Below are 27,102 nucleotides of genomic sequence, written 5' to 3' on the forward strand. Positions count from 1 at the left end.
ATCTTCCTGTAACATATACGTTTTTATTTGCAGGATTTAAACTTAATTAACTGTTTCTTAACAATCCTAACATTAATATTAAGGTAAGTTACTGCTATAAAATTAGCCGTAAGGCAGTGGAGACTTATTACATAAATAGTGAAATCTTGTCCCTTCTGAAGTTAATGGGAGTTTTGGCTTTGACTCCAATGGGACCAGGATTTCACTTAGTTGCTAGGAGTATTTAGTTTTAAATGTTTGTATAAGTTTATTTTCTCCATTCCTCTATATGCCCATATAGTCATGAATAAAATTTTTCATAGGAGAAATTCTGACTAATCCTATCTCCACTTGGCACAGCCAAACTTATTGCTAGGAAGAAATTCAGGTTAATAACCCAAATCAAGAAAAAAAGATCTGGCCTTTTCTTAACAAAAGCTGCTATTTTCTCCACATGAGTTACCCTCTCTTAACCAACAATAAACAATGGGAAGTTCAGTTTGGCTAGGTCTACTACCCACAGAAATAAAGGTTAAAAATAAAAAAGAAACAGAATACCAATTTAAAATTAACGCATCTTGTGATAAACCTAATGCACTAGAATAGTAGTAGCATTGCCAGCATATTCTTTACGTATTGTACTGTAGCTTCTTAGTTGCAGAAGGTGTCCACTTGTTCTAAGGCTCTTGGCCTGTGGCTCCATAACAAATACACATCTGCACCATTATGGAATCCTACATTCATATACATGCCCCACTTTAAAGCAGACAATCCTTCATTATAAGAATAGCTTTAGAGTGTGAGTGGGTGTCTAATGTATTAATTGTAAACCTAACTTATAACACACAGGACATTGTAAAGTACCTAAGAGAGATTATGCTTTAATGTCTTCTGATACTTTTATTTGTAAGAATAATAGCTTTATAAACCTCAGGCTAAAGCTTTTTGTTAATTTTTAACACATCTTAGCATATTTTTTCTCATAGATATATTTACCTTTATTAAAATGTCAAATGTGATTGTTTACAGCATGAGTAAAAAGTTTTTCATTCAAAAATGTGTTCATTTGTTTTGGTTTTTTAATGGAGGTTTGGATTTGTGTGTGTTTCAGGTAGGTTTCAGTGATTTACTAATGTGTAATCTTTTTTTGTTTCTTTTAGGTTATCCTCTTCATGCACCTGAAGCCTACTTTCCCTATTTCAGGAAGCATAATGTCACATCAATCATAAGACTAAACAAAAAAATCTATGAGGCAAAACGGTTTACAGATGCTGGCTTTGAGCATTATGACTTGTTCTTCATAGATGGAAGCACACCAAGTGACCATATAGTGCGACGGTTCTTGAATATCTGCGAGAATGCTGAAGGTGCTATAGCTGTACACTGTAAAGGTATGTAAAAACCTAACACAGTGTACTCAGGAATTTTTAGTTCAAAATAAGAAAAAGCATTTGCCAGTTCTGAAAATAATTTTGCTTAAGAGTTTTTGATCCTGTGCAGGTTATTTTCATTCTACAAAGAGTTCACAGTAAATTCTTCTACTCCAGCATGAGAACTATACATTACATTATTTGCTATTCAGGGTTTCTTTTTTTTATTCCATATAATGATGCTGCTGTTTGTTTTTGTTTTGTTTATTTTGCTGAAGATCTCTCTTCAGCGTTTATAGAAAGTGGGCTAGTAGATGTTAAGAGTCACACAGTCTTCTTCAAAAAGAAAAGGAGTACTTGTGGCACCTTAGAGACTTACCAATTTATTTGAGCATGAGCTTTCGTGAGCTACAGCTCACTTCATCGGATGCATACTGTGGAAACTGCAGAAGACATTATATACACAGAGACCATGAAACAATACCTCCTCCCACCCCACTCTCCTGCTGGTAATAGCTTATCTAAAGTGATCATCAAGTTGGGCCATTTCCAGCACAAATCCAGGTTTTCTCACCCCCCACAAACTCACTCTCCTGCTGGTAATAGCTTATCCAAAGTGACCACTCTCCTCACAATGTGTATGAAAATCAAGTTGGGCCATTTCCAGCACAAATACAGGTTTTCTCACACACACCCCCCCACCCCCATACACACACAAACTCACTCTCCTGCTGGTAATAGCCCATCCAAAGTGACCACTCTCTTTAAAATGTGTATGATAAGCAAGTTGGGCCATTTCCAGCACAAATACAGGTTTTCTCACACACACCCCCACCCCTATACACACAAACTCACTCTCCTGCTGGTAATAGCTCATCCAAAGCGACCACACACAATTTTGCAGTTACTGTTGTAGCCTGAGGAAGAGTAAAACATTAAGTACATTAATACTTAATACTGGGTAGCACGTAATAAAATCTTTATACTCTGCCTGGCGTGACGCTTTTTGTTAGCTATAGCATTGAGGGACTTAATATATCTTTTTTTTTTTTTTTTTTTTTTTTTTTAGTAATCAAATATGGATTGTCTCCAATTAAAATTTTACACAAAGGAGAACTGGATAGGTTGCACAGTAGATCAGTTCACTAGAACTTGATCTCTTATAACATGAAAATGAGTGGTTGCAAATTAACTCCCATTCGTGATAGTGGTGTCACAAAGCTTTATATCTTGATGCATCAAGCACAGTTAGTGGTAGTTTTCTTCAAGATTATACAGGAAGGACTAGCAGGGCCATTGAAGATCAAGAATGAAGTGCATGAACAGAGTTATATAGAGAGGTTAGCAAAATATTTCTTTGCACTATGCCTCGCTCAGAACAGTGGTATACATTTTGTCATTTCTATGAGCACTAAATTTTCCTACAAAATGTTTAGAAAAAACTAAGTTCAGGTGTGTAACAGCCCTGTTAGTCTATATTCGCAAAAAGAAAAGGAGTACTTGTGGCACCTTAGAGACTAACCAATTTATTTGAGCATAGCTTAGAAGTTGTCATCAGACATTTTGACAACTATAACACAGAGCTGTATGGCTTGAACTAAAGTCGTAACTTAAATTATTGATGATAATAGTAGATTGTTATAATTTATGTGGATTAATTACTCGAGGGACATGATATGCTTAACAGTTGTGTTACAAGTATATGACTCTAAATGCTCTGAATTCAGTGTCGTACATTTATATTGTTGAACTAGTTGTCATTTAGTTCAATAACATACTGTCTGAAGATAAGCTACTTGGCCTTTGTTCCTTCCTTGGGCTCTACTAAATTTATAAGATACAAATTCAATGTTCATTCGTACTTAATATACTGCATAGTAGTTGTATTGCTCTCTTGTTTTTCCAAGGATGTTTTTACAGCTTCCAGGTTAGAAATCACTTGTTACTGGAGCTGTTATTAAAATCATTTAATCTGAAAGTTTGCTATTGCAGGTGTTTCCACAGCCTTAGTTTTTTCACATAGCTTTTCTGCTGAAACCTTCAGTAACAAATGTGATGTAATAAAAAATATTTTTGTAGATCAGAGAGTGTTTTCTTTTTCAGACAAATATGTGAGTTGTTACAGTTTGAGAAATCTATGTATAAACTGCCTTCCCAGCACAAACTGCATGTCTGTCTTTAATGTAACACTATTGTCTTTCACTTCAAATCATTCTACAGAGCTAGTGCGGTACTAAATAGAATCGGCTCATTATTTGTTCTTGTGACCCCATTCATCCCATTTCTTAAATTATTTTAGCGTTCTGAGAAGTCAGACAGCAAGATTAGTATTCCTTGATTAAATGTAGTGTGGTGGTGCTTCTATATTAAATGGAAAAAAAATACTAGACAGAAATGTAAAAAGGTTTTTATCTCAACAGTTACTGTTAGTGCAGAAACCATAGTTAAGCAGCTAATGGACATCTGCAGGTAATTAACCATACTGTAAACTCTAAATATTTTATTGGGGAGACAGTGTGGTCTAGTGGATAGAGCACAGCACTGGAATTGGGCAAATCCCTATTCTGTTGCTAACTTGCTATTAACTTAGACATGTCCCTTAGTTTCTGTTTCTTAATTTCCCTTGTGCAGAACAACTTGATCATTGCTTTAATCGGTTTAGATTAAAACAGTTATCGAAACACTAACTAGTATTTATTTTTTTAGTTTTGCCAACCTGCAAAAAAAAAAAAATTAAAAAAATTAAATTGAATGAGTGTTCATTTAATAACACGATATAGTGATTCCAGAAAGCTAATTTGGATCCCAATCCTGCCAACATTTAAATGTGGATATCTTTTCACACCCATGCTTAAGTGTCTGCAGGATTTGAGCCCTAGCTTGTAAAGTGGTCAGTCTTAAAATTTTCTTTCTACTTTATCAGGAAACACATTTTGCTTTTTTAACATTTATTATAGGATATTAGATACATTTTTGTATTTTATAATCCGTTATAAAAATTAAAAACTTCCTTTAAAAAATTCTTTATTGAAATAAATTTTCAATCTAAAGGGTTTTAGTGGTGAAATGATGCAAATTACAATGAAATCCACCTTTCTTCCATGTTTTCTTAAACACTTCTACTAAAACAAACTTCCAGCAATTTGATACTTGTTTAGGTATCTGGCCAGCTTTATTTCTAAAACGTAGCAAATTGAATAAGAAATTAAGCAAAAATCATAAATCCAACATCAGAGGCATGGATGAAATTGCAATATAGAGATGTGGTATGGGGGGAACGCTTTGGTTTCAAAATACTTAAGTGTTGTACGTGTGTATTTGTATATGAATATTTATTTTGATTCTTTTGTCTCTTGTAGCTGGTCTTGGGAGAACAGGAACATTGCTAGCCTGTTACATAATGAAACACTATAGGTTCACGCATGCTGAAGTCATTGCTTGGATTAGAATATGTCGGCCAGGCTCTATTATAGGACCCCAGCAGCACTTTTTGGAAGAGTGAGTATAGCATCTTTTATTACTGTAGGTAGTCTACTGCTTCTAACCATCTCTATTTTTACCAATTTGTAGTATCTACCAAATCTTATCTATCTAATGTCATAGTGTTTTGTGTTGCCGTCCATCATCACCTTAGCGTTTGACTATCTTCCACATAAAATCAGTAGCAATTGTGACATCTCTATGGAATCTCTGGTACTCTTCCTTTATTGGAGTTAAAACTCTCCTGGATTTTGGGTTTGATTATTTTTGGGGCACGGGGGAAGGGGTCTGGGAGTTGAAAGGGGTGTCAGTGTTGGAGGCTAAGCCTGTGATTATCCAAGGAGGATGAATGTGGGGGGAAAAGTATGTGATAATGTATTTAAAGATGGTATCTTAATGCATATGCACAAGCATCCATAATTCTGGCATTTCCTGATTTTTTGAGTGCTTGACTTTGGACTCTGAATGTTTTTAATGACTGTGAGTGTAATATCTTTGGCTTTTTAAAAAAGCAAACTGAAAAAACAAATGCCGTAATGTGGCATTTATATTGACCCCTACGTGGGTCATCAGCAGGATTGGAATCTTTAGATCGACCTCACAGCCCTCTGCCACTTGAACTAATGAAGTAACTGATAACAGTAGTAGGTTGTCACCCTCTATGTAAGCTAGCATTGGAGGTGGGAATAGGGCACTTTGCCATTGGATTTCACAGATATTTGCTGACAGCAGAGGCATGGTACATACAACTCGGGAATCTTTGGTTCCTTTCCAGGTTCTGAAGGGGAGTGAGGTTTGGTGAGCATAGACTCTTCTGCCCATTACCTCCCCTCCTGCCCCAAGCTTAACTTCCTATCCAACACAAAATACATTTTAAGATGATCACTGTAAATGTGCATCATTATGGGAAAAATCTAACAGAGGATGTAGTGTCCTTAAGAAAAACTAAGAAATACACAACAGTCTTGCTCCATCGCAGGCCCTGCCCTTTCCCTCAAGGCCCTGCCCTGCCTCTTTTCACCCCCGTTCCACCCCCTCTCCTGAGGGTGGCCATAAATAACTGGTGCCTCCCCATACCGGGGGGAGGGAGGCACGATCTAAATGGGGGTCCCATGACCAGGAACATGTCATCTCTCTTCTCCCCCTCCGGCCTCCCCTGCACCCAGCCTGGGGCCACCGTGCTCTCCCCAACCCATGTTACCTGCCTGGTGGGAGGGGGTGCTCTGTCCTCCCTCTGCACCTGCCCCCCCCCCAGCACATTCCTGGCGGGAGGGAGCTCAGGCGGGGAGTGGGAGGGAGCTGCTTCTAATGCCGGCCCCTCCCAGTCGCTGCTCTGCAGCCTAGCAGCTGTCTGGGAGAGCCTGGCTGGGGAGGTGGCTTCCACTCCCTGCCTGGGCTCAGCTGCTGGGGACCATGGCTGAGCGAGCTGGAAACATGCCAGGGGGTGGGGGACTCTGGCTCGCTCACCCCCAGTTCCTGGTGCCCGAGCAGGGAGCAGAAGCAGTCTTTCCAGCCAGGCTGAGCAGGCTCTCAGACAGCCACCAACGTCAGCCCACCATGCTGCAGAGCAGCATCCCAGCGGCCGGAAGGGACTGGCTGGTCCCGCCCCATCTGCACCTGGACCGCCGCCCCTTCTGCTCCCCGGCGTCTGGGGTATGTATCGGCCAGGCCAACCCCCTCCCGCACACGCCACCGCCAAACAGCTGATGGGGGTAGGCAGGAGGTGCTGGGGTGTGAGGGAGAGGAACTGATTGGCGGGAGACACTGGAGGGGGAGGAGGAGATTTATTATTTTCTGTGGACGCTCCAGCCCCAGAGCACCCCGGAGTCAGTGCCTATGCATAGAGATTAAAAAATGACTAGTCCAAGGTCGCACAAGAGAAACCTGTGCCAAAATTTGAATTGAGGATTCATACCTTTAATATCTATTGTTGTAGAATAATAGTATTGTTTGAGAAATACATTGTTCTGGAGTAGTGTAAATGTGGTGTTTGAGAAATAATTAACTTCATCAAGATTGATTATAAAATGAAAATATGAAAACTTAAAGCACATACACGTCTTGTTTCAGAAGCTTCTAAAGGACAGTAGAACAGTGATGGCCAAAGTGGTGGTCATCTCTATTTAAAATAAATGCTTGAGTGTAGTGTTGCTTAGCAATGCCCAAAGCATCTTTGATGTATTCAGATTCAAATAAAGCCTAGAGCTGTGGCAGATTGAGATTTTGGCCTGAGAAAAAGAAATATGTTACTTTATTATCTTTACCTTAAGTTTGGTACCAATGGCTAGATTTGGGTCACAAATCTATATATTTAGTGTCTGATTTATAAAACCTTTTCTGTTTAAAAAAAACACACGTAGTCAATGAGTCCTGTGGAGGTGCCAGTCTAGTCTGATGCCCCCAACTGTTAGCTTTCTCTTGGCAGTAAGACAGAGGGTTGTCTGGAAAGATTAGTGAAAGCTCTGGATTCACTACCTCCTAGCCTGCTGGGTTCCCAGCACCAGCCACTCGCTCTGCCCTCCTCCACTCTGTACATCTCACTCATGCCCTGATTTAGTTAGGGCCGAAGGTTCTCCCCTTACTCCCTCCACCCCAAAGGGAGCAACAGCCTAGCCTGTATTCAGCAGCTCCCTCTAGGGAGGGGCCCTCTCCCTGGAATAGGAAGGGGGCTTTGCATGTGTGTCACAGATTGTGCTAAAGTAACATTTATTTCAACAAATGTAAATACAACAGTCTCAAATTAGCCTATTACTCAGAGCGTTAGCATTCACTCAATTGGACTTACATGCTGTGACATAACTCTTGTTCTGCAGCACTCCAATGTGGGAAATTGCAGATTTTACTGTAAAATGCAGGGAAATTTTAAAATGGAGTTATAAATTTTTTAACCTTTCTCTACATTTTTCAGGTTTTTGTGCTGTAGATTTTTGTATTGGCAACACAAAACTTAATTTTAGAAGTTGTTAGAACAGAGCTCAAGGTTTTATTACCTGGGGACAGTTAAGGCTTTTGGCACCTGAGAAAACATGGAAGGTGGTTTGGGGTTGTGCTTGTGTTAAAATGTGAAGCAGTAAAATAGGTAACAGATTTGTTATTTAAAATATCATTAGTATTCAGAGTGAACAACACATATAGATAAATGGAGCGACTCATGCTTGTCTTAGAGTTGCTGCTTTGGGCTGTAAGCAGCCCGAGAAAACAATTCTGCATTGATTTGCACATTGTTCTCATCTGAAAAGTTATCTTCCCAAACATGAGAGCTAGAAGCACAATTATATGTATAATTATATATAAAATACACAAAGCCCTCTTATAAATTATCTTAAACTTCATGAGCAACATGATTTCAGTTTTTACTTGTTATTGAAGCAATGGCAGGATTCCTCTACAGCTCCATCTCCTATATTGGCTGTTTTCATTTTAAAAATTCCCATCATGTTCTTCCGAGTTAACTTGGCTGACATCAGCAGCTGTGTAATCTCCGATCGTTTTTAAGTATACTGGATATTGACTTTCCTCACTCTGTGTAGGAACACTTTTTCAACTATCTAATCCTGCTATATTTACTGATTATCTGACCTCCCAGTGGGAGCTTTTCTCTGAGGCAATGCATGCACATAATCCAATCTCTTTTTGGTTTATTGCTATAGTGTCACACTTTTTTCCCCTCTAACAGAAGCGATATTATCTTATACTTCTGATGGGAAAAGAAGGCTAATAGAGAAGATTAAAAAAATAGATTATTGTTCTTTTTAAAAAATGTAAAAAACTAAATTTGGAGCTAAAAAGATTTATTCATAGTGAGATTTATGTGTTTATGCTCCCACTTTTATGAATATTTGGAGCCAAAAGAGAGAGAGCACCTCAGGTAATTAGTTCACACATGCTGGCAAACATGCAAATATTTGCTATGTGTGGTAATAAAGCGTGTATTCAGTGTATCTATCAGGACGTACAAATTCATCATCCTAAACCAGTCAACCAGACTTTCTTTCTCTTCTGCAACAATCATGTAAAAGCATATTATTTGAAATTATTTGAAATTATATTGATATAGGCCTGTCTTTATCACTGACTTTATTGCTACACTATATTCATCTTTTAAGCTTATACAAAGGAATATATGTTTTATGACGAATGAAAGGTTTCCAGTTCACTTCTGCATGTGCTTTTGTGATGGTCACTCATCTTTGGGATTTAGGCAATGGTTTTCATGTGTAAAATAAAAAGCTGTTTAGTTTCACTGAGGAAAATGGAGTAGGTAGGAGGAAATGCATTGCTTCAGTTTCCTACTGCTTTTCTGAGCAGCAAAGTGTCGAGAAAATCAACTTGATAGTAATTTTGTGAAAACTGTTTACCATACTTTGTGCCACAGTGTACTTGTACTGGTGAGAGGAGTGAACTTTCAAATGATCTGTACTGCCACTTTTATTAGGCTATGTAAGTTTGCTTTCAAAATTTAGAGTTAATGGACAGCACTAAAAACAGTGTGTTCCAACCTCTGCTTTACATGTAACATACTTTGAGAGTATGTTAAGAGAGTACAGACTATCACTGTAACAAGCCACATGCTTGCATCCCAATAAGCTTGTTACAGTCCTTGGGCCCTGTAAGCAGAGACCTGGGGCTGGAAAGGAACTGGAAAAGGGCTCTCTGCAACTGCCAGGCAGAAGGCTTGGGGCAGGGGACACCTGCAGGGAGCAGGAGCTGGCTGGGGAAGGCTATGAAGAAGGGCTGTAAGGACTTTGAAGCCCTAGAAACAAGGGCTAAGACAAGACCCTGATGGGTGGTGAGATGGGTTGCTTTTTTGTTTTTGTTTTGCATTTCATTATTTATAAAGACCTGGGAAGATAACAGATGCTGAACTGTTTGAAGCATGATTTTCCTCCCTAGCTAGCAGAACAGTCCTTCCACTTACAACCACACTTTATAATAGATTTCCAGATCTTGTAAAGAAAAAGATAAAGTAAATTTCTGCTGCACAGCTTCTGTCCTCATTCATCACTAACAGGTAATCCCTCTGACCTGCACAGTTTAGAAGCAATTCAGTGTTGTTGCTGGAAGTTCCAGCAACTAAGCCCCACTGTTCAACTCAGGCCACCAAAATTCTATCTCTGGCAGCAGAACAAGTTAGCAGTTCCGTTTTGTTTCATAACTTTAATTTTTATTAATTTTCATGCAGTAGCAACGTCATTTCAGTTTCTTGCTCCTCCCACTCTCTCTGCTGAGCTGAAGGATCACTGGAGCATTGATGCTCTACCCCTCTGGTTCCTTCAGTGCAGCGGCACCTCTTAGCAAGCTCCCTCTGCCCCCATCACAGTAGCAAAGAAATCCTGCACTCATTGAGCCAAGTCTAAGATGCTATATTTATAAGGTGATTTTTCAGCAGCCTCACAGGATGAGCCGGGCATGGTGCTTTGAATCAGATTGGCATGCCCTCTCCTCTCTCCCTCCTTCTACCACCCCCAAACCACAGCTCTGCTGTGGGAAGGCTCATTGAGGAGCATGAGGGTTTCCAAGGAGAGGAGAACCCTCCCAGCCTGCTCCAGGAATAAATCTTGCAAACCCCAGAGGCTTCAGATCCAAAAATAGAAAAGTAAGCGTAGTCTTTGTAAGGCGGCATTTCATTTTGTTAATGAGCAAGTGGAATAAATATCAGGGTTTAAACCCATTCTTCTTTGCCTTTACACCCAGATGTAGTGTTTGCTGGGACTTTTCAGTTCTCTGTAAAGTTCCTTCACTGTGCTTGGTATTGGTCCCATCTTCACCCTGCAGTATATGTAGACATGCAGAGAAGCCTGTTACTCCTGTGAAGCCCTACCTCAGGCTGCAACATAATAGATATTGTGCCTTTCTAGCTTTTAGCCCATGAACCCTGGCTCTCTCAAGGAAAGGGTCTCAGATTTCAGACAGTGTAATAAAAATTTTGCCTGTTCCTTGTTTACTGCCTGCAGACCCTCACTTTGACAGGGAAAGGGAATCAGAATCTGAAGAGTAGCAAGATGTCTCTCTCTGTCCCTCCCCATCTTCATGAGCTGGCTCCACATTAGATTAGAAGGAGCACTTTAGGTAGTCTGTACTTACAGCAGAAGTACATTCCATATGCAGCTACATCATCCTAGAATTACAGGGACGTAAGAGAAAAATCCCTTCCCATGTTCAAACTGGCTCCTGATTTTCTGAGTAAAGCCTTGACTGGTACTAGGTTTCTTCTGAAGTACTCAGATATCTGCTGGCCACCCTGGGGAAGCAAACAGTGTCCTTTCAGGCTCCTTGGTCTTTCTAACAGATTATTCTCACAATCAAGCTATTTGTCCCAAAAAAAAACCCTGCATTACTATCACAGGACAGGAAACCACTAGCTCGCAAGGAGTTCATCAATATTAATTATAATAAAATATCTATTTTCCCCTTCAATCATAATTCTGTAGAGGGTTTTCCACATGTACCATCTTTTGAGGACATCGTAATGTCCAAATGGGGGCTTTTAGTTTAACATTTGGTTTTAGCCAAAATGTTGTATTACAAAAAAATAGAAATTCCGTAAGTTTTAGGAGCCTAACATTGGCAGAGCAGTAGCCACACCAATGAAAAGATGTCACAACCTCAGAGGATTTCCATCCAAAAAATCCCATAAACCGTAAGGGTGAGGAAGACTGCATAGAAATTTCAAAACCTAAATTGTAGGCATTCAGACCAAAAATATTCCCTATACTTAGTAAGGAACATCTCTTTGGTGGCAAGGAAGTGGTTTGTTTGTTTCAGGGTAAGATCCTTGCTTTCAGTGTGAAAGTTTTCAAGTTCACATTCTGGTCAGATCTTTTGTAACAGCATGCAGACTATTCTTTTTTGGTATTTTTTTTTCTGAGTTTTGAAGTCATGTATGGCAAGAACGGTGGCTCCAAAATCAATAGCTACAAGGAATAATTTTACCACCATTGTAAAGATTTGCAAAAATCTACAACTTCATTGCATCAGTCACTTCCTGACAGTGGTCATCCTTACCAGTTATCTCTAGCAGCTAGGATTGTTGGCACTATGCATTGATATCATTCCCTGAGCAGGACTTCACAGAATGTTCCTCCAAAAAGTCTTTCTGAGAGCATGGACCCACTTGTTGTATGCAGTACAAAAATAAGCATCATTCATGGCACATATCTGAATGTCCCCTTTTAGGCAGGTAAATACAGACAATATGCTGAAAGCCAACCCAGTTTTCACTCTGTATCTTTGCATGCTCATTGTGAAAGCAAGCCACACAAAGTGAGGAGTGTACGTGGAAGATTAGATGGTCCTGGGGTTATGATCCCTCACTTAGAAAAAAGCATCCAGCTCTCTCTAGCTCTGACTCTCTGCTGTACAAATTTCCAAAATCTCAGGCTACCGCATCCTTTTGCTTCAGCTCTATCAATTGCATGTCTGATCAAAAAATATAAGAATACCCATACAAGATTGACCACTGTGGTCCATTGAGTCCAGTGTTCTGTTTCACAGTAGCCAGAGTAGCAGCAGCTTCAGAAGAAGGTGCATCAAACCCTGTAGTGGGTTTTATGGGATAAATTTCCTAAAGGGGAAGTTTTGTCTACCCTCCTGTAGGTTAGAGATTAGCTTGCGCCCTGAAGCCTGAACCCGTTCCGAAATCGATGAATAACCAGAGGTCAGACCTTTTCTGAGGTAATGGAAATAATGCCCAAGGCAGAGAAGAATCTGCTGTCTTTAAACATAGAGATGAAGTTTCATCCTCCTAGATCACGACTTGCTAGATAGCCAAAGAAGCAACAAAAGACCAGACCTCTTAAAGCAAGGATGTCTTCTTTGTCCAGACCTGGACCACTCACAGTTAACAGCCTGGTGTTGAAGGAAAAGTGTAGTTCAGGAGTTCTCCATTAACCTCATTGATACATTTTGGGCTCAAGACAGAACTCAATTAGGAATAGGCATTGGTCTTGTCCAATTCAGTTTCTGGTATGAGAACAAACCATTTCTTTGGGGCAGGGATGGTCTCTGTTATATTTTTACACTGCCCAGAACAACTGGAACCAGCCTGTAGATGTTTGTTACACAGATTTAATAATCACAAAGTTTACCACAGCAGAGACACTGGAGTTTCCCCAGGATAGTAGGTCTCACTAGAGAAAAGTAGGTAACAACCCTACCTGCATTCTTTATTCAGGTATATTACCCTCTCCAACTGATGTTGAGATTAAACAAGAACAGATTAGACAAGCCTGTGGGTGGTTTTTCTAGTTGCAATCACAAGAACCCACACTCCTTTTGTCATAAATAAAAGATTATTCTTATAGCTCCAGAAACCTTTCTGCCCAACGTAGGTTCCTCTTACCACAATTCCTGGGAAGTAGTTCTCCTATGACTTTGTTCCAGTCCTCAGCACTTCTTTGGCACAAATAGGCATTCCTGGAGTTGTAAAGATACCTCTCAAGCATTCTTATGGGAAGAAAGTGTCTTACCTGAGGAAGAAAGTCAAAAGTTTCCATTCCTCTGCAGAGGGCATCCTTTGGTAGGAAGTTGCTACTGTGTTCCCAAATAGTTCCTTAAATTACAGAGCTTTTGCTTTATATTGGGAGGCACAGTTTAATTTTTGCTTATTCTACTATAATGAATAACACTCTGCTTATCTACTCCCCACCTGCCCTCCATACTTCTGTGAATCATTGTTCACTACTTCCCATTTCTTCTGAATGAGGAAAGAACCTATACAGCAGTATGAGAAATTTCTTACCTGATCATTTTCTTTGATAATAGATTCCATCTTCATTCAACCACCTTGGAAATCTGGTAAATGACTACAACACAATTTGTAACAAAGTGAATATTTTCTCTAAAGGGAGACTTAAAAATGTAATTGCCTGTTAATATAATTTCAAGTTGTTGTCTTAATGCTAATATTCAGATCCTGGAGTGTTTCTATAGCTTTGGAAAAACTCTTCTGTTAGCCTGAGTTGAACCATCGGGCTTAGTCTTTGCACCTTGTTGGACTACCTGCAAATTCCACAGGCAAGAGGCATTACCCATTTGTTATGAATGAGGAGAGATGTTCCTAACAGAAATGTGTTACTAAAAATTCTTTCTTTCCTCTCTACTCTCCATTATTATTACTAATATGAAACACAGTAGTGTCTGTGACAGCATTTGTGCATACACACAGCAAAAACAGTTTTTGTCCTAAAGAACTTCCAGTTTAATCTATCTCCAGTTTGCAAGCTCACCCATCCCATAAATGGGTGGCACAGTGGATAAATACTACTTTTTGTTTTTCCCCCTTTTCCCATGCACCTAAAAATCATCTGCCCATTCCTTCCATTCCTGCAGCTGATATTCTTGTCTTGGTTCTCTTTACCGTACTTCTATACTTCCCCCAATCTCCTGCATAACTCAGCCGTGGTTTTGCTACTTATGATTAATCCACACCTCCCAAACTCATGCCAGTAATACAACATACAACACCCCGTTGTCATGCATTGTGTGTGGGGCTTTAACATATTGTTCCAAAATGACTGAGTTCTGCAGTATGTTTGTTTTTTCTGATTCAGATAAGCTTCTTTTAAACAAAATCCTAAAGTATTTTAGAGCAAGGGACAGCTGGAAAATATATATCTGATGCACAAAACCATACAGGGATTCATATCTGATCTACGACTGTTTTTAAATTTACCACTGAAGAAGAGATGTATACATTTATTATACAATGTATTTATGAGGCGATATAAAAGACAAAATATTCTCAGTTGATGGTTTGGCATGTTTCTCTCTCCAGTTTTGTCTGCATAAAAATTTGTGGTTGATACTAATTGGTTTTGGTTTAATATTAAACAGGAAGCAAGCGGTATTGTGGATCCAAGGAGACTTCTGCCGATCCAAACAAAAACAACGATCAGCTGATGATGGAACTGTGAATAAAATTCTTTCTAGCTTGGATGACCTTTCAGTCAGTGGGAGTTTTAGTAAAGTACAAAACTTGGATCCATGTCGGGAGGTAAGCATTCACTGGAAGAACCATACACCAGCGGGGAGAGCTCATAACTTTTAATAATGAACTGTACCCAATTTTAGTGCTTCTTTCCATAATATAGTGCCTGTTATAAAAATCACATGTGAATACAAGAAGAAAATAGATCTTTTTAAATTTATACATATTAAATGAAGACAGGAAAAATAAAAAGAATGAAGAATGTCTCAGTGTATACTCATAATAATGAAAAAGAAGAGCAGAAAACAACCAAAATGATAAAACAGCCATCAGTGATGGAAAAAATAGAATTCAAAATGAATGTAAATTCTAAGGAAAAAATGTTTGGGCAACATGAATATTTATGATAAACAACACAAAAGTGAAACTTAAAGCTTATCTGTTATCTATTTCAAAATGTAAATTCAAGATTAGCATCTTGATCGGACAGGATGAGAATAGCTATTATTGGTAAATTATGTTGGCTGAAAGAATATGGCAGCCACCTGATATTTAGTATTTTGAGGAAAGAGAAGCAGCTAAACAAAAAACCAAACCCTGGCCACTACCCACTGAAATGGAAGATGGCATGCCTTGTGTGACTCTTTGGCAACTCCATTGATTCAGTCATCCTGGTTTTTCAGTCAGTTCTACTGAAACCAGTTCCAGTTTCAGTATAATTCTGGATTTATCCTATCACCTAGGCTGTCCCAATAGTGCTTTTTGCTGCAAGGTAGCACTTCATTGCCTCTCCCAATCTCTTGGGTAGCTGCAGTTCTCATCTACACTGGCTAATTTTCAAGTACTTAGCAAGGAGTGTAAGTGAATCTCCTCTGTGATGAGAATCACAAAAAGTACATAGAGGTGCGGAGACATTTCCTCTTTGGTCAGCTGTCCTTAGTATAGCAAAATAGGCATTAAACATCTCAGTCTTCTGGGTGTCATCAGTTATTAGCTCTCCTTCCAGCTAAGCAGAAGACCTACACTTTCCCTCATATTTCTCTTGCTCCTAGTGTATTTATAGAGCCTCTTTTCCTTGCCTTTTATGTCCCTTACTAGGTTTAAAGCATTTTTTGCCTCAGGCTTTCTGATTTTGTCCCTACGTGCTTGTGCAATTCTTTTGTACTCCTTAGCAATTTATCCATTTCCACTTTTTGTAGGATTCCTTCTTAATTTTTCAGGTCATTACATTGCTCCTGACCTTCCTGTCTTTCCTTTGTATCGGGATAGTTTGCTGTTACACCTTTAATATTGTCTCTTTCAGAAACTGTCAGCTCTCCTGAACTCCTTTTTGTCTGTTGAGAATGGGTCACTCTGAGTATACAACAGTGATATATTCTGTATTCTATTCTGGCAACTATTTGTGTCCAGTTGTCATATAGTTCATTGCTTAGGATCTGTGAAGATCCTAACTGTCTAGTTTTCTGGGAGAGTGCATTTCTTGTTTTCTGCTGCGGCTTTTAGGATCAACTGGGTTGATGATGTAGTCTACTAACTGGAACTGAGCATGTAGTTGTCATACCATTCTTAATTGAGGGCTTTTTTTGCTGGAGGAATTCATTCCCTCTATTAGTTCCCAAGGGCCAGTGCTTGCTGTCCTTTTGGGAGTCGGTTCAGGACCTACTTGTTCACAAAGGCCTTTGATCAACCATGTTGGCAAGTGTATACTTTAAACTCTCTGACTATTTGTGTATTGGAGTCTTGTTACAGAGTTCATATGCTAAGAAATAATCATATCATTAAAATGAAAAAATTGTTAAAATACCATCACAATTTTTCATCTTTGTTGACCTCCAGCACTTTGTTTCTGATGGTTGTGACTTCATCTGGTTAAAGAATACAAACCTAGAAATGGAAATGGCTTAGGATTGTCTCAGATTTTGTTTGCAGTTGTTGTAGACATTCACTTTTAACAGATATTGTTCACAAGTTTTTTCAGAAAAAATCTTTGCCAGTTTCTTTACTAGCTCAGCCTAATTGATGCAGACATGAAAGCAATGAGACACGTGCCAGAGTATGGTTACATGCAGAGGCCACAGCTTTATTAATCTATTAATCAATGAGAAAGCACTCCTCAAAATACCCACCTGAGCTGTTCCAGAGTGAAATTGAACTGGGCACCAGTGACTCTGGGTTTTACAAACCTGAAGATGGAGATTATGGCAGTGCCCCCTTTATACCTTCAGGCCTGCCCAGAGACCCTGGCATGAAGCCAGAATCCCAGCCCATTTCCCTCATACATACTGGAGGTCGGAAAGATGAGAGATGGGGAGCCCCAGGCTGCATGAGACATGGAGGCATACCACCTTGTGCAATGTGATGCTTGAGGCCTGTACCCAAGTAGCCTGTTGGGTTACTGGGACCTTGCATCGGGTCCTTTTTTTAACCCCGTCACCATACTAGAATCCACCGGAATTGCAACAAGTGTAATGTAAACCAGACTCTGGGATGTTGGATGGAAGATGAAATGGTCTCCATAGCCATTTGCCAATTTTTGCTATGTGGGAAACATCCCTTCCAGACCTCAAATAATATTTGATGATCAGCATAGCCCTCAGCATCATAAGAGGTATACCATGTCATATAAGATGGGAGGGGGTGGCGTTAAAACCAAGCAAAAATGCCTACCAGCCAGCAAATGGGCAGAAACAAATACCTCCGTTTTTTCTTCCCAGTCCTTGCAGGTAGTAACCAATGAATGACCCCAGTCATCTATGGCAGCTGGAGCTTGTGGGACAGGCTTAGAGCCCAGACTTGGTTAGAAATCAGGTGGATTGGGATCTTAGACACCAAAGCATTAACCCTATCACCTGCATTATTCACGGAATAGTTAACGTTCTTCAGTATTTCCTTTCTGTAAATATTTCTTTATTGAAATAATTATAAAAGGAGTATCGATTCGTGCTTTGCTTAGCCAGATTTCTGTTTTACAGTGTTCCATTTTCAGCCTTTTTTTTTTTTTTTTGAGATTTTTAATTTTGATGTAAAACAAAATAAAATTCTGAATCAAGTTATGTAGGTGGTGTTTTGGGTGGAAGGAATTGTTTTAACTTCTGTATTAAATTTGAAAAAAAATCTATTTGGATATTTTTGAGTTGTAAAAGTTATTTTTAAACAATAAAGAGAATGTATTTTTAGGATGCTGTTTGTTCTTTCTGTAATGTAAATTGGTTTAGGCTTTCTATAAATACTTGGTTATGACAGTACATAATTAAGTTGCTTTTTTACTGTATTTTTAAGGAGTTTAAATTACTGAAGTTTAAAATCGGGTAATTTAGATTTTCCCCACCCATAAATATTTCTAAGAATTCTTGCAATGTTAAATGCATGGCTTTTGAAGCAATTTTAATCTTATCTGGCTAAGGACAGTTAAAAATATAAACTGTGTCTAAGTAGCCATTCAGCATAATGTAGTCAGTCCAATTTAAATGCAAGATCCCATGGTAGGTCTGGTATTCTTCATGACAGCTGTATTCAGAGCTTGTATCGGAGAACAGTGAGAGGTGGCATTAATCTGTGGTGAAGCTGTTCACATGCTGTTTGTTACCAAGTTCTTATGAAAATAATAATTATTGATTATATCTGCCACAACTTTAGAAAAGAGCAAACTCTCTGGGAACTTGGAACCATCCACACTTTTTCTTCTCTTGTTTAGTTTAATGTCTCCTAATTATTATAGTGTAAAATTTCTACATTTTTTTTCCTATTAAAATTGTAGGTTAAGGCACTTGAATCTTTACTTCTCTTGCTTTTCCTATTATGCTATTTACCAAAAGTTTTTTGGTATCATACTTTTTATTTTGTGGGAAATACATAACCCAAGCTATATAGAGGATCTTGCGTCTGAAATACCCTAACTTGTACTATTTTTTATTATTTTTTTTATTTTCTTTTATTTTTATATTTATTTATTATTTATTTATTTATTCATTCAAAGTTCAGTGGAAGATAATCTGTAGCTTCTTAGATTCCTCAGTATGGATCTGATCCTGCTCCCACTGAAGTCCTTTGATTCTTTATATATATATATAATGCTATGAAGTTCACTATTGTACATTTAAAGCTGTTAAGTGCTTTCTTAACACTTTTTTTATTGGTAAATGACCCAATACTAAGATATTTCAGAAATGTGCTCTATTTTGTTGTATAACATGTTTTGGCATTCACTTGAATATTCATTTTGTCTTAATGACCTGTAGAAGACTTTTGAGAAACACGTGTCTTAGTTGAATTTTTCTGAGGCAATGAATATTTTAAAGTGCTCGGAGTTCAAAAGGCTTTTTTAATCCTGCTGATAAACAGTGGGGATACATTCCTAAATTAGAATACTATTCCCTTTTTTATTCTTGTGTTTTTCTTGATATTGGTTTTTAATAGCAGAGCAGAATTCTTCCAAAACTGCATTGTTCGAAAGCAGTCGTTCCCAAACTTGTTCCTCCGCTTGTGCAGGGAAAGCCCCTGGCGGGCTGGGCTGGTTTGTTTACCTGCTGTGTCCGCAGGTTCGGCCATTGCGACTCCCAGTGGCCGCAGTTCACTGCTCCAGGCCAATGGGAGCTGCTGGAAGCGGTGTGGGCCGAGGGACGTACTGGCTGCTGCTTCCAGCAGCTCCCATTGGCCTGGAGCAGCGAACCGTGGGATCAGCCAAACCTGCGGACGTGGCAGGTAAACTAACCAGCCCGGCCCACCAGGGGCTTTCCCTGCACAAGCGGCAGAACAAGTTTGGGAACCACTGCCCTAAAGATCTTGAAAGTTTCTTTTTCCTCACTTCCTTGCTGGAGAAATTAATCTTTTCAGACGCTTGCCTCACAATCCACAGCACAAGAATTTATCCATTTCTTTTATTTGGTGTTAATCTGAAGGCTCTGCTCTTGATCTAAGTCAAAGTGTAAGAATAAGGAGAATAAGTAAGAATAAGAAGAAGCTTTTGTTAGCCTGACAGTAGAGGTCTGAATTAGGATTCCTGGGTTCCATAACAACTGAAATATCGGTTACAAAATATTTCCTATTTTATTTCCAGTGTTTTATGTCACTTGTCTCCGACTCGGTACATAATTAAGACTAGATCCTGTAAATACATCCATGTGGCTGCATGCTTACATACTGCCCCATTGAAGTCAGTAGCGGTGTGCCTATATTAAGTGAATTTATTCCAGTGCTTAACCACTCTGACAGGAAGTTTTTCCTAATGTCCAACGTAAACCACCTTTGCTGCAATTTAAGCCCATTGTTTCTTGTCCTATCCCAAGGAGAACAATTTTTCTCTCTCCTCCTTGTAATATCCTTTTATGTACTTGAAAACTGTTACCATGTCCCCTTCCAGTCTTCTCTTCTCCAGACTAAACAAACCCAATTTTTTCAGTCTTCCCTTATAGGTCATGTTTTCTAGACCTTTAATCATTTGTATTGCTCTTCTCTGGATTTTCTCCAGTTTATCCACATCTTTCTTGAAATGTGTCACCCAGAACTGGACACAATACTCCAGTTGAGGTCTAACCAGCACAGAGTAGAGCGGAAGAATTACTTCTTGTCTTGCTTATAACACTCTTGCTAATACATCCCAGAATGATTGCTTTTTTTGTAATGATGTTACACTGTTGACTCATATTTAACTTGTGATCCACTCGGACCCCCACATCCCTTTTTGCAGTACTCCTTCCTAGGCAGTTGTTTCCCATTTGTATTGTGTGCAACTGATTGTTCCTTACTAAGTGGAGTACTTTGCATTTGTCCTTATTGAATTTCATCCTGTTTATTTCACGCCGTTTCTCCAGTTTGTCCAGATAATTTTTAATTTTAATTCTATCCTCCAAAGCACTTGCAACCCCTCCCATCTTGGTATCATCTACAAACTTTATAAATGTACTCTCCGTGCCATTATCTAAATCATTTATGAAGATATTGAAGAGAACTTGGATCCAGAACTGATAACTGCAGCACCCCACTCGATGGGCCCTTGCAGCTTGACTCTGAACCACTGATAATTACTCTCTCTAAGAATGATTTTCCAACCAGTTATGCACCCACCTTATAGTAGCTCAGTCTAGGTAGTATTTCCCTAGTTGGTTTATAATTGCACTGTCTGACCCTTAAATTGTGGTCTCTGCAAAGCAGAAGTAATCTTTGAGGCACTGAAATTAGATCATTGTTCTAAGGATTTTGTATTTTTATTAGAGTGCATCTTCCTTTGTTTTAGAATGACTTTGAAGACAATGCAGAGTTGGAATCTAAGAACGGCATGACACAGGGCGACAAACTTCGTGCCTTAAAAAGTCAGAGACAGCCGCGATCTGCTACAACTGGAGCTCTTAGGTAATCCTCTTCCCACTTTTTGCATTATTAAATTCAGTGTGTACTAATTCTTTATGGCAAGCATATGCTCGTGTGTTTGTTTTATAATTCTGACACTTACAAATTATGGTATGTAGACCTTTTCATTTTTAGATCTCTTTACAAACATTAATACTGCCAACTTTTCAATGAGTTAGGTAGGCGCTCAAATGGGGAATCAGGAACTGAGAGGTTAAATGACTCGCCTAAGACTACAGAAGTGGTTAGTCTTAGAGCTGGTATTAGGGGACCCTAGGTGCTATGGTAATACACAAAACAACAAACAAATACTAATAATTAGAACTCAAATTTCTAGCTCCTAGTCCTGTGCTTAGTCCACCTACTACCACACCACTTTCTACCTGCTATAAACGTTAAATTTATACAGGTTTGTTGTTAGTTTAAAGTTCACTGCTTTCCACCAGAAATAGTTTGCACAATCTTAAGCTCTCTTCTTCAAAGGTTCTTCAGACTTAGATCTTCATCAAGTTTGTTCACACCACCCTTCAAAAACTTGCATTCCAAAGGAGAGAATTATTCTCTCTGCCACTGCAGCGGTAAAGAGATTTTTATTATGTCTGAGCCTTAATTAGTTATGCTAGAAGTATTCTAAGACAGAACTGAATATAATATGGACATATATATTGTTCTATTCCTTTCCATGTCTGTATTTTTTTTTCTTTGCTGCTATTTACTAAAATAACCCTGTATCATCAGGCACCAAATAAAAATTTGAAAAATGCAACTCAAAATCTAAAGTATCAATTGTTGTCATGTTATAAATGTATATTTATTCACCATATAAAAGTTTACATTCCTATGAAAATAATTAACAATATATTTGGTTCCAATTTTAAATTATTTATCTGTATTTCTCATGAGTTTCAAGTTCCATCTTGTAAAGCAATAACTATATGAAAGTTTTTAAGGATAACAGTTAAACGAAATGCCATTTCATATGTAATCTTAATTACAGCAGTTCAAGTCAAAATGCTTTGCTATTGCTTAGTAACTGCACATGAAAAGAATATTTAATATTTGGGTTCCTTTTTCATACTTCTGATTTCCTTTTATATTTTCCCCCTTCTGCTCAAAAATTTCTTCTTTTTAGATATAATTGTAAAACATTGTCTATGTAAAAAATGTGATGCTGAAGTCTGTATTTAAATATATTGTGCCGTTCAAATAGAAGGCTTTTAAAGCTGAAGACATCATGAATAGTACTCCCCACATTCAGAAGTAAATGCAAACTTCATTTTTCAGGTAACTTTTCCACAGTAAGCTGACCAGAGACTTAGTCTTCTAACCTATTTTCAAGCTACCTTTAAAGGTGAAGAAGGAATAGAAGTTTTATTTCTATCCTTCAGTTCATATACTATGAGGAGGAGGACCACATAAATACCTAGATAGTTGGCTTTTTATAACAGAATTTTAGTATGCACGTATGAAGCTGCTACTGTATGACAGGAGATGGCAGCTGATTGTAGGTGTGATGGTTGTAGTTGAAAAACAATGTTACAGGAGTACAATTTAAAAAATTATATATTTGTATGACGCATCTCACAATTTATATGAAGCATTTTCTACTTTATGTATGCGGCACATAAATAAAACATTGCCCAAGTCAGGGTCTTTGTTCTTATATTTACTAAAAGATTGAAACGATACTTTCATAATTTTTTGTGTGACAAGCTGCTTTAATTACTTTAGGCTGGAAGATGTGAAATTGCACACCAGATCAATATCACAACCTTTCAGGTATCTATTTACTTAGTTAAACTTGTGAGAAAATGTTTAGTGCATTTACATTTCATTTTTTAAAAATATCTGCTATTCTGCTCTTAACCTTTTAGTGCTTTGTCTTATCAGTTTGATTAATAGCAATTTGTTTGACTTCTGCTAATGATATTAAAATCTATTTTAAGCAGCCATTCAAGGGACAGACAACAATTGGTTAATTAGAACAGCTAGTCTTCTAGTAATGGTGGAATAAAACTTTTTTAATCTTATAACTGGGCCTTTCCTAATTAAAGTCTGCCAGTTCTGTAAAATGTATAGTAACTTTATGAAGCTGAAAAATGTCCTTTAGAGACTAGAAGGACACTACTTCACTTGTGACTTGGGTCAGAATTAAACATTTCTGCAAACCTTGTGCCACATTAAAGATAATACAATTTAGCATGAAAAGTGGTGTTAATATTAAGAACCATATTAGAAATGGTACTACATATAAAAAGATAAATTTGAATCATTATTTCCAGCAGTTGGTTATTTCCATTGTGCCTGTCACCTGGTATCTAAGGTAGATAAAGAGTACTATTTAGGGGAAAGTATTTAGTAAACAAAAGAATATATTGGCTACAGTTGTCCCCAATGTGATTTTAAGAGACATGATTTTTAAGAGCACTGATCTCCATTTCCCCTTGTTTACTTTTGTCTATCTCAGAGACTCCTTGGCACAGACTTAGGGGAACTCCCACCCGAGACCATTATTACCATGTTATTTCAGTTGGAACCTTTTAAGAACACAAAGCACTTTCTCTCCCCAGGAGCTGAACATACTGAGCTGCCAGCTATGGGAGTGAGAGGATATCACGGTGTCACTAGATTTTAGGACTTGCCCAAAAATATTTCTGAGAAACCTACTGCACCATATTTCTGTTGTTATTAAGTCATATATTACTTAGTTATTAAATGCCCAATCCTAGAAAAGAATAGGTGCGGAGTACTTTTTGACATCATTTAGAAGAGAGGATGCTCAGCATCTCACAGGACCAACCCCTAAAACACAAGAATGAAGAGCAGAATTTAGGAACAAAAATGAGCTTTATCAGCAGCAGACGTTCTATCTAAAATTGGCAGTTGCAACTTAAAAATTTTAGCATGCTCACGGAGCCTTTAACCAAGTAAGTGACTTGATACATTGAGGGAAAACTCAGTGGCTGTGAATAACAAACTGATGTGATCTTTTAATATCTAAAATTATCTTTATTCTGGTTCTTTAAACATACCCAGGGTTTATTAGCAAAAATGCATAAATAGGAGCAAATCAGAGCCAAGATTTTTATTTTATTTTTTTTAATTGGGATTTTTCAAAACTGATGTGAATGGGAGCTGCTGAGTGCTTACACTTTTGAAAAATCTGGCCACCTACTTAGTGCCTAAATATGGATTTAGAAACCTAACTTTTGGCACCCACTTCTGAAAATCTTGGCTCAGATGTTTAAAACAATTTATTATTTCTGAAGTTCACGTTTGAGTAATATAATCTCGCTCCCCATTAAAGCTTTGTACTTTTTCAGATTGAATAGTTCAAGTAGTACACAAGTGTCCATGTCTCCGTCAAAGTCCTCCAAGGTGGCCGCAGCTGTTTCACCCTCTGCAAAGAGAATAAGCAGAAGCCCTACATCCTTAGGATCTAATTTAAAAAGGTACTTTTTCTTGTCCTTCTGTGGCTTTTTGGGTGGCTTAAGGGAGGGTTAGGTTACTTTCTCTAAAGTCACGTGACAAATTATGAAAGAGGCCATTGTGCTTGCTTTATACATTTGTCACTTATGTCTGAGATGGAATATAAATTAGTGGGAACACTCCCAAAACTTTAATATCTATAAAATTCTGTTCATCTCAAGAAAATGCTAAGTGGAAGATCATATGCCCTTATTATGAACTTTTCATTTGTTACCATTAGGTGACAGCTTAGATATTTCTGCTGTTCTGAATAATGTAGGACGTTAAATGAAACTCACGATGGTTGATGAATTTTGACATAACGTCTGGACATAATGAATATTCATTCATTAAGATGAAATGAGATGTTATGTTAGCCCAAATAAGTGCTTTAGTGAACTAAAGGCATCCTATTTTTTACTCTCAGGATATTTATGAAATAGCTTTTTGGCTACTTTATCTTGTCTTGCATTATCTTGTCTTATATTACTACTTTTGATGTGCAATTTGTACAGAACTTGGATTTTCATTATTTCAGAGAGAAAATGAAGCTGTGTGCTACCACTGTTTATATGTGTCAGAATGGTCCTTGTCATTTTCCCCTAATGTCTTTAAATGTCTTGTGTGTGAAATCTTCACATGTATATACATTGCATGTATTTTTCCCACATGTTTTCCACTCAGCGTTTCCGTAAACTCCAGGCTAGCCAATTCTCTAGGGAACCTGTATGCTGCTTCAGATGATACAGAGAGCAAAATGATGTCGTCATCCTCTAGGACAGGTTTTTCTGTAAACCATATCTCCGGTCATTTGAATGGCAGCTTGCAGCTGCCTACCAGAAATTACCATGAGCTGAACAACAACCTGTACAACAGAAGCAGCAATAATGGCACCAACCTCAACAATCCTGCCAGTTCTCACAGCACCGGGACAGATGACGACAACAGCAGCTACCAGCCCTCCTTTATGGGGTTAACTGCTTCTCCAGCACGATACCTGAGTCGTTCAATTCCTGTAAGTTCACAGCCACAAAAGCTCTCTCAGGGACATGACAGAAGCTTATCTACCTTGCTTCTTCAGCCAAAACTGTCACAAGAAAACTCTTAACAATCTAATCCCTTCTCTTTTAAAATTTCCTGAATGCGTATAGCACCTTTGTCTGTTTCTATTGTTCTTTCAACTGCTTCCTTTTTGCTTCTCCAGAATTTGGCTCAGAGAAAAGTGTTATGAAAGTAGACAATTTATAAAAATACCTTTCATGATTACAGCTTCTGACTTGGAGTTTTTTTCATTTAGATTTTCCATTTCAAATCATTTGTGTTATATTGAAATTCTCAAACTAAAAGTTATATGTAGTATAGGATTTTCCTGGATCATTAGATATCATAGGTGTCTTTATACAGTAAAATTAGAGGAACTGCTTTGTGTATATACCACCCTAAATTGAAAATAAATATGCGTAAAATGAATCAACTTAGTTCTTTAAAATGGGCACTGTTGAAATCTCATCATTTTCAAACACTGAGTTAGATGGTTCAAGGCAGTATGCCAGGCCGAAGAGTCCACCTTCTATTTTTCATGGTTTTATAACAGTGTTTTCCTTTTGAGGGGGAGGGGGTGAGAGTGGGAGGAAAGGTAAATGCTTTTTCTCCCTTGTTGCTGTGTAAAAAACCCACACAGAGGTACACTGATATAGTAATGAACTCACTATACATTGTTAAATGTACAGAGTAAAGAAACAGGGAAAAAATAGAGAAATTATTTCTTATCTTTCAGTTATAATATTTGTGGAATTTGCAAAAATAGGAGGTTTTAAACCAAAAAAAGAGAAATCAGAAGTGTGATTTTTTTAAGTTGAAAAGTGTCCCTTTAAGACCCTATGAAAACTTCCAGAATAAATCATTCAGTATGTGAAGTCGTATTAAGTATTAAAGAAGTACAATTTTAATATCTTACGCCTGTGCCTTAAACACATAAGTGCTTTCATGCATGTGTAGGGATGGCTTACTGAATCACGGCCTGGTCTCTCTAAAACTTGATGTTCACATCTTTTTATATCAAAAATGTTTCCTGTTATTACTTCTGTTTTAACCACTTAGTCAAGACACAACAGTGATGACTACAATCATATTCTGCAGTTCTTTCTCCTTGGGAAAAAAAAATTGCTGTTTCTAAGTAGAATGCATTAAAAATAAATCAAGAATTACTTGAAATGCTAAAGAATATCAGTCTTCAATAAAATGTATAGTCTGAACAAGCAGTAGGACTGAGTGGATTTGTAGGCTCTAAAGTTTTACATTGTTTTGTTTTAAAGTGCAGTTATATAGCAAAAAAAAAATCTACTTCTGTAAATTGCACTTCCATGATAGAGATTTCACTACAGTACTTGTATGAGGTGAATTGAAAACTAAAGAAATTGTTTTATCTTTTTTACAGTGCAAATATTTGTAATAAAAAATAATAAAGTGAGCACTGTACACTTGTATTCTGTGTTGTAATTGAAATCAATATATTTGAAAATGTAGAAAAAC

The 27,102-nt window shown here is 37.9% G+C and overlaps 1 protein-coding gene across 8 annotated transcripts in view; it reads left to right on the plus strand.

Annotated features, from left to right (window-relative positions):
- CDC14A (cell division cycle 14A) overlaps positions 1-27,102 on the plus strand; it is a 127,600-nt gene that overhangs the window by 88,285 nt on the left and 12,213 nt on the right. For 4 of the 8 annotated variants that reach the window (XM_073356909.2, XM_073356910.2, XM_073356912.2 and 1 more), the window contains 7 exons: positions 1,140-1,370; positions 4,709-4,847; positions 14,664-14,823; positions 20,990-21,105; positions 22,834-22,881; positions 24,426-24,554; positions 25,255-25,585. In XM_073356909.2, the coding sequence (XP_073213010.2) occupies positions 1,140-1,370; positions 4,709-4,847; positions 14,664-14,823; positions 20,990-21,105; positions 22,834-22,881; positions 24,426-24,554; positions 25,255-25,585 (1,154 nt within the window). Of the gene's footprint in view, positions 1-1,139; positions 1,371-4,708; positions 4,848-14,663; positions 14,824-20,989; positions 21,106-22,312; positions 22,387-22,833; positions 22,882-23,569; positions 24,388-24,425; positions 24,555-25,254; positions 25,793-27,102 lie in introns of those variants that run through there. The other 4 variants (XM_073356913.2, XM_073356911.2, XM_073356914.2 and 1 more) reach the window with 4 other exon arrangements.

This window comes from Lepidochelys kempii, chromosome 8, assembly GCF_965140285.1.
Source record: "Lepidochelys kempii isolate rLepKem1 chromosome 8, rLepKem1.hap1, whole genome shotgun sequence".
Lineage (NCBI taxonomy): Eukaryota > Metazoa > Chordata > Testudines > Cheloniidae > Lepidochelys > Lepidochelys kempii.